Source organism: Galleria mellonella, unplaced genomic scaffold, assembly GCF_026898425.1.
Source record: "Galleria mellonella isolate WM207_F2 unplaced genomic scaffold, CSIRO_AGI_GalMel_v1 utg109, whole genome shotgun sequence".
Classification (NCBI taxonomy): Eukaryota; Metazoa; Arthropoda; class Insecta; order Lepidoptera; family Pyralidae; genus Galleria; species Galleria mellonella.
In genome coordinates, this window is record NW_026441972.1 from 498,417 (window position 1) to 510,937 (window position 12,521).

The following is a 12,521-nucleotide window of genomic DNA, read 5'->3' on the forward strand; positions in this document are numbered from 1 at the left end:
CTAACTATAAAAAAACCCGCCACTCTGAAAAGCACAAGATATATTAGACCACTTAATAGAAAGTAATAACCATAATTTATGAACATGGATATACTAAATACACATATAAAACTTAACCATAGACATAATAGAACCCAAAAATATGTTTTAATAATTGGAAAATTGTTAGTAACAACAATACCAAAATCAAACTTAAAACCTAACTTTCGTTACAAATTATACTCAATTGCTAAATATATTCCCATTTCTTCCCGACAACACCTGCAAATATATTTACTTGACTAAATTTTAAACCATAAATTTGTCTCCCTACCTAGTATCTACAAAGGTAATCTTCATTTATAGCTATTCTTACCGCATACCATGACCTAATAAATTTTGTCAAAGTTCGTAACATCGTCTATTACAGTAATGTACATAGAATACATACCAATTTCAAACTTTCCAACATTTCAACTTCAATAAGCAAACAGAATATTTTCAAATGACTTCTTTCTTTTTCAGATAATGCGGATTCGAGACTGTGATTACAAAAGTTTCTGATGAATGTAAAATGAGCGGAAACATATCACATCAAAAACAATACAGAGGAAAATGTTTACTTAACTACAAATAAAATGGATGTAAGAATAGAACGGATATCACAAACCATCGCTATGGTATTGTTTTGCAATATTTGTTTAATAAACAACGTAAAAAACGAAAACATGAACGGGGAGTTTACAAACGTTGTGATTTTAAATGATATAGTAGATAGCAAATTTATTTCATTAAATTTAGATAAATATAAAAGATCTGTAAATAACTCGGGTGATACATCACCTGTTTTTGATGATGCTGAATATATGTTTACAAATAATAGTAATAAATTAGTTCCAAACGATGATAAGGTAATAAATGACTCCGATATACAATATGGAAGAATTGTAAATAGCGAAGAAGATATCAATAATCAATACGATGGCTTTAACTACACAGAAGAGCCATGTGTTGGTGATCCAGAATTTTGTAACATGACAAGAGAAGAATACATAGATATGTTAAATGAATATATATTTCCACACCCTTACGAATGGGTATTGATAGCGACTCATGCGATTGTGTTTGTGATTGGACTCATAGGGAATGCTTTAGTGTGCATAGCGGTGTATAGGAATCATTCAATGAGGACAGTGACGAACTATTTCATAGTGAATTTGGCAGTGGCTGACTTTATGGTGATCTTAATATGTCTACCGCCGACCGTGCTGTGGGACGTGACAGAGACGTGGTTCTTCGGCACTGCAATGTGTAGAATCGTCCTCTATTTTCAGGTGAGTTCAACATATGTTTATACATAGTAGGTAACAGGAATTCTATGAACTCACCATGTTTATTGTTTCCAATAATTGTTTGACCCTGAACAAGACTTCCGAATGAAGTCGTAAACTTTGCCCGCGTGACCAGGATATGTTTACTGACTGGAATAAAAAGTAGCCTACTCGTATGTTCTTTTCCATCCCATACAATACGTGTATATCAAATTTCATAGTGATTGTTTAGTGCGCTAAGAAATAACAAACAAACTCATTTTTACGCTTATAATTTTAATAAGAATTAAATTTATTGTTATAATATTCATAGTAACATACAATTCTACATAATACATAATTAATTCAATACAATAAAGATTTTACAATAACACCTAAACATATTATTAATAATCTATAATATATATATACACACACATATATATATATATATATATATATATATATATATATATATATATAAAACTAATAATTGCATTTTAGAATTAATTAAAAATAAGAATTTATTTTATTTAAATCTTAGTATTATCAAGATCAACCGACTTCAAAAAGGAGGTTCTCAACAATACAACGAATTCGTTTGTATTTTTTTTATGTTTGTTACGTCATAATTCTGTCAGTTCTAAGCCGATTTGGAAAATACTTTTTTTTTTGAAGGGATATACTTACAGTTTGATCTCATAGAAATTTTATTAAAACCAGTTTAGTAGTTTTGTTTTTAAATTAAAACAACTGGTTTTGTCACAACTGAAGTGTTATTATTTTTGGAAATTTTTAATTAATTAAAAAAGTTATAATATTAGAATAATAAATTATTTTTGTATTTACAATTTTTGGAGAGGGCAGTAATGAATAGACTGGCTGTCATTCATTGCTGCTTTAATTTTTGCCGAGGGAACACGTATTAAACATACGTATCCAAGGTTTAAAAATATCTTTTATTTCTGATAATAGCCGGTAATCAATCTTCCAGCTATTAAATTACTAGCTTAGCTATTTTCCCGCCATTTGGTAGACATTTTCAAAATAGGAAAAGTAATTATATAGAGCACTTCTAAATGGCGATGCAAAAATATAACATCTACCAGAGGGAGACTTTGTACAAAAGTCGATTGCTTGGGCACCTCTGTCCCATTCGTGTTTCAACCGTAAAGTAGTTGTGTTTGCATGGCTGTGTTTCGGTTTGAAGGGTGGGATATGGCGTGAATTTACAGGGTACAGAGGAATAATACCTGAGTCCTCAGAAATGGCAACGCATGGGGGGGTATCATAGGCGAAACAGTATACTCTGTTATGTCCATGGTACTGTTTATGTCTATAGGCGACGGTTACCACTTTCCATCAGGTGGGCCGTCAGCTTGTTTGCCATTCTAAGTTGCATAAAAAAAAATGTTTTCAACTTGTACCTTCAGAAGTACGTACGTAAGTAGTTGTGAATACCTCACCTGATTTGACATAGTATAGGTGTGATGTCGGACCAATTAAGACAGACAAACAGGGCAACACAATTTCTAAAAAAAAAGTTGTTTTAGCTTCTATTGTACTTACTCGGATCCCGCTTATAAATCTTTCTTATTTATCTCCCATGTATAGTCAGTCGTCTAGTTATTTTATTATATTAGTGAGATAGAATTAGTGTCAGAACTGTCATTTAGTTGACTTTAGTGAAAAATGCGTGGGACGCCGCAATCGCACCCACACATACACGCACACATTCAAAATACCATCACGTAACCTCGGAGCACTCAAACTCTCGTATTCTTCAACTTATTGTAATATAGGCACCCGTAGTCTGGACCCAAAAAGTTTTCATATATTTTTTATAAGATACAATATACAATGAGACGTGATAACGGCACGAAAACACCGGCCGAATTTCTTAAAGCGGTCTACGTTTTTGTTTCGACAAATGGCGTCGTTATTTTTTTTTTTCTTATTGCTGCCACTGATTATTTTATTGCTGTTTTGCAATGAATATTAATAATAACTTTAGGTAAACATTTAGGTGCAATATTTTTTGTCATAATTAATCTATAAGTACATACATTTTCTTTCCCTTAGTAATATTTTTTTTTGTATTTTTCTAATTGAACTGTCAAATCTTAAAATCATTAAACTAAATTTCTAATTTAAGTAGTATATTCATTCATTTTAACATTTATTATATAAGTAGGTAGGTTTTACATGTATTTATAGTGTATGTATTTATGTAATATTTTATTATATATTTTAATATTTTATTTAACTGTATATTTGTTTATGTATTAATAGTTGTAGCACTTCAGCTGCCCGCTAACAATATGTTTTCTTACTGTACTGGGTTGACTGGAAGAGATCTCTGTCAGAGAGAAGTCCAGCCTTGCTCACAACATTTATAAATACATTATTTTATATGTAACTTGCACTTGTGCAATAAAGAATATATATTATCTGCAATAGTTATTTAGTCACTATTATATTATATAGTATTATATTATCTGTGGTTTAGTTAAGGAAGTTTTACCGACTTCAAAAAAGTATAATGTTCTCAATTCGTTTTTTTAAGCTTGTTGCCGTGTTAAATCCTTTATTTATAAACCGATTAGGATTTTTTTTTTCTTAAAGGATATACTGTTAAATTGGTCTCTTAGAAATGTTATCAAAATTTGTTCTGTAGTTTAGAATAAAATTTAAAAATATATATATATATTAATCTTAATAAAAAAAAGAATAAAAGTAAAAATATATTTTTTTTAATTGATTTCTGTCTGTATATTTGTTCCAATATCACGCAAAACTACATAATTCATTTTATTGCTTTTACTTCTTACACAACATAGTTAAAGTTTGCGTCCCACAAAAAATCCAGCTACTGAACCGAACTACTACCTAACTACTGTTAACTGAACCGATTTTGATAAAATTTCTCAGGGACTAATCCGTGTCGATCTTTACAGAAGAAAAAAATCTCCAAATCAAATCAAATGGAACAATGAGGTAACACACAAATATATTATAAAGATAAACAATATGTATACAAACAAAGGAATATAGGATAGCCCGAAGGATAAGCAAGCTGAAGTGGCAATGAGCTGGTCACATAGCTCGAAGAACTGACAACCGATGGGGAAGAAAGGTTCTTGAGTAGCAAAGAGCAATCACATACGGGTAAACGCAGTGAGTATAAGACGACCACCCACTAGATGGAGTGACGACCTGGAATGCGTTGCAGGGAGTCAATGGATGCAGGTGGCTCGGGACCGTTCTTTATGGCAGTCTATGGGGGAGGCTTATGTCCAGCAGTGGACGGATAATGGCTGAAATGAAGATGATACAAACAAAGATTTTTTTCAATATCATTCTTTGAAAGGAACTAATTTCAAAAGAAGGGAAAAAAATTCATTTATTCATTCAAACACCCAAAAAAAATATCAACTAATATAAAAGCAATTTTTTTATAATTTTATAATGTTTTACTCCTATCATTCCAATGTCACCGATTCCTGTCACTCGTTTGTGAAACATGCTACCCTAGTACTAACGTAACCTAAGCTTTATTAATCTATTGTTTAACAACTCGTCGACGATCAACAAGTTAACACCATCTGTTATTAGGTGATAACGCACTGGGCCGCATTCAGTAAACACAGCACCTGAAAATGTATATTTATTATTATTTATTTATTATTTGTTTATTTAAAAAAAAAACAAAATTGATTATTTATTACACCCGCGCCTTCATCGCATCTGAATACAGGAATTATTGTAAATAATTAAAGATTGTGTCTCACAAAAATGAATTTGAATGGCTATAAGGGCAGAGGAAAATCTAAAAAGATATGGATGGACTGTGTGAAAGTTGATACGGCCAGAATGGGCGTGAATGCAGAAATAGAAATAGAAAAGAATGGAAAACAAAAACATATAACGCCGACCTCAAATAATAGTTAAGATAAAGGTAGGAAAAAGGAACAACCTCCACAGGATCCAACACAATGATTAAAAGACGAATCCACAATAAAACCAGCTTCAATTGTCACAAAATCAGTTATTTTAATCTAAAAACTGAACTACTAAACCGGTTTTGATAAAATTTCTACGGGACCAGTTTTTAAGTATATTATAACAGATAAAAAAAATCTAATTGGTTTAGAACTAACGTTGTTAATAGGTAACTTATCTTAAAAAAAAAATTACAACCGAAACCAAAACCAACCTCTTTCTTTTTAAAGTTGGTTGAAAAATATAAAGTATTTACATATTATATATATACACATATGTATTCTTGTATAAACATACAAATAAATTATAAATATAATAATCCTTAACTAATATTATAAATGCAAAAATGTGTTTTTGTTTGTTTGTTACGCTTTCACGCCTAAACCACTGAATCGATTATAATGAATTTTGGAGATTTTAGAGTTAAATGTGACCCTGGAGACGGTTATAGGCTACTATTCCCCCGTCAGTGAGCACATGTCGATCACGCGGACAAAGCTGCGGGTAAAAGCCGATATTTAATATTTTCCAAAATAAATTTATTATTTTTTGTCTGTGTTTGCAATTTTGTAAGATACAAAACGCGGGCTTCCATATTTAAGTGTCGTGTGACGTCACATTTCTAAACTTTCCCCACAAAGACGCATCTACAAGCGTAGTTACTTTAAACATTTGTAATGATTGTGACGTCACAACTCAAATGTCACGTGACCGAGTATGTTCGCGCAGCATTTTAAATTAACGAAGAGAAATATGTTGTCCTTCTATTATATATGTAACATATAGTGAGAGGTACAAAATAAACGTGTAAAGTATAAATATATATAGTGTAATATAAAATAAGTAATATTCAAATAATATGTTGTTATTACAGTTTGAATCCAGCCCTGTAACTTCCTCATTATAATAATATTGTCCCAGATCTCGTTCCACGTGTTTAATTATTCAAGGTTTAAGCGGATTGTAATGATACTGGCTGATTATTGAGTAGCTTTATATCTAAAATTATCGTAAATGGAATTAAAACATATTTAATCCTATTATTATAATAAAGAATAATTAATTATTAATTACTTTTACCACAGGATGACTTTGTATAAAAGTCTTTGTATAAAAGTATTTTTTCAATCGTTTTAAAACTGACGAAGTTAAGAGATGACACACATAAAAAAATACGACCGAATTGGAAACGTCCATTTTTTTTAAGTCAATTGATACAGCTAATTAAGATTAGTAAAAGATCATATGAGCTCTCACTAGGATATTCTCCCGAGGTCGAGACCTTAAGATAAGGAGGCTGCCTAATCAGCGAGGGATCAGTGTGGTTAAGCTATAATTACATTAACCAATCAACAGTACGCTGAAAATGTGTTCGTCCTAACATTATATGCCCCTATTTACATCGATCTACTTTGGCTAGTTGCCAAATCTTGCCATAGTCCAAATTTTTAATTATAATATTGAAGTTTCGTCGCATGACCGCAAAGTGTATGTGTGCAGAAATTTAGAAATTAAATTTATTTATATGTATTATTCCTTTTTATATACGAGGTCTGTCCGGAAAGTTCGTATAAAAGTGTTCTGGAATGCGAGAAAGAGGAGTGGGGAGGCCAGGTAAGCGCAGGACCCCTTCCTTATGTCCCTAACAATGCTTCAGTTCTGGTCTGACCGCCGTGCGGTGCGAACTGGCTTGTCACGCCATCTGTGAAGTTACCTCTTAACGAAACCCCGTCGGCATGGAGCCCGCTTCCGTTGAAGAGCAGCGCGTCGTAATCAAGTTTCTCTCGAAACTCGGCAAGAATGGCCGTGAAAGCAAAGAGTGGAAGACATCCGGGGAACCACGAACAAAAAAATCAAGAAAATCCCGCTCAAATGTCAAGACAATGTTGATTGTTTTTTTCGATGTTCGGGGGATTGTCCATCAAGAATTCGTCCCTCCAGGCCAGACAGTTGATGGAAAATTCTACGTCGATGTGCTCAGACGCCTCAAAGCTCGTGTGGCACGAGTTCGTCCAGAATTGGCGCGAGAGGGGCGTTGGATTCTTCACCACGACAATGCCCCTGCCCACACCTCTCTTGTTGTCCGTGAGTTTTTGAGTAAAAATTCCATTACGGTGACCGAACACCCCCCTATTCGCCGGATTTGGCCCCGTGTGACTTCTTCTTGTTCCCAAAAACCAAATTGGTACTTCGGGGGCGGCATTTGGGGGACATAAATGAGATAAAAAAAGCTACGACGGGGCAGCTGAGAAACCTACAACCAGAGGACTTTCAAGGAGCCTTCTCACAGTGGAAACGGCGTTGGCACAAGTGCATTATGTCACAGGGGGAGTACTTTGAAGGGGATAAAATTGATTTACCTGAATAATTGTAAAATAAAATTTTTAAAAACTTTTATACGTACTTTCCGGACAAACCTCGTATGTTATTGTATTGATGATTTCCTGGATGAGCGTATTAGAATACTGTAAAGCTCATCCAGTAGATGTAATGTAATAAATAAATAACATAGAGTTGTTATAATTTTCTTATATAGAGTAAGTACACGAACCTTGTATGGATGTAGCAAAATTATATTGTTAGCTAGCTATTGTACATGTATTAATGTCAATTTAGATGTCAGATTATAATTAAATATTTTACATATAATTGCTCGTTTTTAAATAAATTTGTCTTGCAATAATTTCGAATTACGTTGAATAAATGAACAACAATTTAAAATGTCATATTAATTATATAAAAATTATTTGAATTCAGTCTGGTTATTTAAGTGTACAAGATTTATTTATTTTTTATTTATTTATTTGTTCATTAATACATATAGGGTGTCCGGTAGTTAATGGATAACCTTGAAACGTCTTATAGTTCAACTTATGGCCGTTCTAAAAAAAATACGAAACTAAATACATCATAAGTAGTATCTTTGTTATCTTTATTAAGAAGCCATAATTAAATGACCTCGAAAAAGCTAATGTATCTAATACTTTTGGGGTCTTTCTTTTTAAGGTAGGGCATTGGTCCCTCAATGTCACTCCCTCCCCCCCCCCCAGCTACGGCCATGCTTTTAGTAGTTTGTAATGGATAAATTTTTGAATTTATCCATTCCAAACTATTAAATATTCAAATTTCCTTTTTGTAATATTAGAAAGTTTGTATTAGAAAGGAAGGAAGAAAGAAATAATTTAATCAAAAAATCATGCGACTCACACAGTAACAAACAAAACAAGAACAAAAGAAACAAAAAAAAACAATAGTATACAAATAAAAACCAAAATTTCCTGCTCAATTAAAGTATAAATTAAAAATAATAATAATAAATAAATAAACATTAGGATAACTCTTGAATTTAATATCGATATCAATCCGGTCTAATGTCAATAACAATTTTGTATTAAGTATTTTAATTGAATTTTCTAGCGTTTCATATATTAAATAATAATAATAAATCTTTTATTTTATTTAACCTATAGTTTACAGTTATTATGATTAAAATTTCCTTTTAATTAATTACAATTTCTAAATTATTAATTATACATTTATTACTATTTTTTAAACGACACATTAATTTCAAAATACTAATTTAAATACTAAGATTTTTACTAAGTTACTGTAAACCACTAAAAAGTATCTATCTATCTAAATAACTATTTATAATAAAAATCAACACACTGTAAATATATGAATAAATGAATGAATATTTATTTGCAAGAAATATGGTAAATATACAGATAGATAAAATAATAAATTACATAATACATACTGTTTAAAAATATTAAATGGGTTAAAATATTGTCCCTTTAGACTTTTATGGTAGGATTTAAGACAAACGAAATGTTAAACACCTTTTACGGGGCTGGTTTCTATATGAAAAAAAAAAAACATGGAATTGAATTCGAAAATTCGGACCATGTAATGAAACATGGTAAACCCCCAGCATAGGATATTCTGATTCAGAGAAGTAAAAATAGCTTAGTCCCACTCTAGATACAATAACATTTCAAATCAAATAAAATAATTTATTTGCAAAATGCAATATTACAAAAGGTCGTAATAGTTCGTTCCGTGTTTTCAGCCTGTAATCTAGTTAGAAAATTAATAATATTAATTAATTAATTAATATAATTATTAATAAATTTAAATGGGAAAAATCCTTGATAATAAATAATCAACATCTTAAGATGAACACATTAAAAAAAAATATTTATTTAAGGAACACCAACAGCATATTGCATTATAACACATATAACAAACATTAAATACAATACAATATTAATGCACATGTCTATTATAGGTATTCACAACATTCACTTTAACATACTAACACAGTGCGAGAAAATTAGGTAAATAATAAAAATAAACATGTAACCTAAGATTTATCATACAAGCCCGTTTAGTTAATTTTTTTATAAACGCAGTATTCACAAAGTTGTTATCTCTTGAGAAGAGTCAGCAAGAAACTCAACAGTTACTCTTTTAAATCTCTATTAACATTATGTGTATTTTTTTTTAAATGTCTAAAATTACATGGTCGTTAAAAGCCCGTGCGTGATCGACTAACACCATGCACGTTTGCCATTCAAGTAATTGTTTAGTGTGTTATTATTATTTCGGCTCTTAACTGCTGAACATAAGCCTACCCCATAAGAGGAGTTTTGCCAGTAGTTGCCATACTTGGCAAGTGGATTGGCAACCGCAGTTAGACTTTTACAGATGTTTTAAGAGGGACGCTACTGCACTTTTCTTCAACATTAGTTTTATTAGTCGCCTCTTATGGCACCCACAGAAAAGAAAAGGGTGGTCCATTCTATGCCGGGACCATTTTATGGTTTAGTGTGTAAATGAATGTATTTTTTGTTGTTTCAGTCGGTGTCAGTGACAGTGTCCGTGCTGACATTGACCTTCATCTCGGTGGACCGCTGGTACGCCATCTGCTTCCCGCTCAAGTTCAAGTCCACTACTGGACGAGCCAAGACCGCCATACTTATTATATGGCTGCTATCACTTCTTTTCAGTAAGTATTTATAGAAATAGAAATATAATAAAATTAATATTTACGTATAATGTTTACACATGATACGCCTCAATTATTTATTTTTCTATGTGTTATAAATTATTCTTTCACCTCAAGTAATTGTCAACTTCTGTTCCTTTACTTTTACTATTAAATTATTTTTAATAAATGACAGATAATTGTCACACTTCTTCAAGCTAAAATTAAAAATAATCATTGTTAAGGCGCTTAACTAGTTGGTCGCGATCGACTCCTAGGACATTCCTACTACTAATTTGGTAACCATATCGTCAATGGTGAAAATTGTCTCAAAAATTCAATATTAAAAACATTAAAGTAATTTTAAATTAAGAACAAATATATCCCAAACTGGAACAATCATAATCTATGATTGACAGGATACAATGTAAAATCATGACATGAAAGTAAATAAAGAACATTATAATAATGAGTAGGGATAATATTTATATTATTATATGTATCACATCTCCCATATTTAGAACTAACAAAATTTTTCAACGTGCCTCCCACCAAATTGTTTATAATTACTCCTCTCCATCCAAAGGTTGCCTGGAAGAGATCGCTCTTAGCGATAAGGTCGCCCATTGTTTTCTCATTGTGATTATTTCTTGTAATTGTTTATATTTAAAATAAGTTTACTATTGTAATCTTTTGGTGTAAACAATAAAGAGTATCTATCTATCTATATACGCTCCTATTAGGCACAAACTTCTTTAGAAATTTTCTAGTTTTTCTATATCTCCAATACCTTTTTGTCAATTTACAAAGACATTACAAACAAATCTATTGAGAATAGAACGAGGTCGGGTCAGCTAGACCTCTTATATACTACTCCGATTATACATACATTCACTTTTCTCGCAATTTACACCACTTTACCGACCTCATTGACCGAAAAAGAAAGTACTTATTCGTGTCACGTGTTCAAAATTTCATGATTATTGTATGAACCCTCCAAGATTCTCAGTGTTTATATTTTCTGTCTTGCTGTTTTTTTCTTTTCAAAGGTCTCTAATCACTGTTGACTGATGGACTATATAAATTAGAATAAATCCGCGAATGAATTTATGAAGTAGTTAAAACTCAAGACTTGCATAAAGGCTCAGAACACAGCTCGGCCCTCGGCTTAAAATGCCATCCTTTGGGGGAGAAATGATATACGGGTAGGGAGGTGGAAGGATGAAATCTCCTATTATTATTCAATTAAGGACTTGTTAGTCTAGAAAAAATTACACTTTTTAAGTACATACATAATATTTTTTTATTAGTATTTGAAAAAATTACTATAAATATTAAAATTTTGCATGCCATTGTTTTAGCAAAACACGCATGTTGATAACATATTTATACCAAACTATTACTAGCATACTAACTTTAAAATATATTACTAGCATATGTATACCAAATAAATCAATTATAATTAGACAATTGGCAAATAAATCAATTTATTAAATCATTCCAAGAAAAAAAAAATAACAAAATACCAGATATTTTATAATCTCATTCTGTCTCAGGAAGCAACAAGAATGATAACGATTCTAACTATAAATTCTTCTGGAATCTCCACGTGACCCTCTAGAAATTTTCATTATTGGTTGCTTGTAAATTTAACACGATGGCTTCTCTATGTTCATCCTTGCCTTATCGTCCATCACTGATATCCCGTCAGTGTGTGTATAGCAACATGTTGACCATTACTATTCTATCAACAGTTTTTTAAATTTTTTTATCATACCTAATTACTGCGAATACAAATACATGAAAACCCTTGTCTTCTTACTAGGCTACTTGATTAATTTATTCTGTAAGTTGTTCGCTGATATTTTTAACAACTTCAAAATAGTTAACTCACTGTAATCTGTTTCTTGATCTTTACACTGTGGCCTTAACAAATCGTCTACTTCACAGACATACCAGAATTCGTGATGCTACAAGTGCAAAGGAAGATGCAGCTCCGTTTCAATGTGCAGTACTTCATGCAGTGTGCTTCGACGTGGTCAGACGACAGTGACCTCAATTGGCACATCATAAAAGCGCTTTTTCTTTACACGTAAGTCGTAATCTTAAAACGTCACCTAAAGTAGTAACTGGAGAACTGTATAAAATGTCAATATTCTTTTTCTACCGACTTCAAAACGAGAGGGGTTGTATGTTTTTTAATGTTTATTAACTCATAACTTCATTAGTTGTAAACCGAT

General features: G+C 31.5%; 1 protein-coding gene across 1 annotated transcript in view; it reads left to right on the plus strand.

Moving 5' to 3' along the window:
• LOC113511273 (orexin/Hypocretin receptor type 1-like) overlaps window positions 1-12,521 on the plus strand; it is a 153,385-nt gene that overhangs the window by 109,668 nt on the left and 31,196 nt on the right. The window contains exons 2-4 of the mRNA XM_026894891.3: window positions 505-1,313; window positions 10,155-10,302; window positions 12,232-12,373. Coding sequence (XP_026750692.3) covers window positions 618-1,313; window positions 10,155-10,302; window positions 12,232-12,373 — 986 coding nt within the window. The 5' untranslated portion in view covers window positions 505-617. The remainder of the gene's footprint in view (window positions 1-504; window positions 1,314-10,154; window positions 10,303-12,231; window positions 12,374-12,521) is intronic.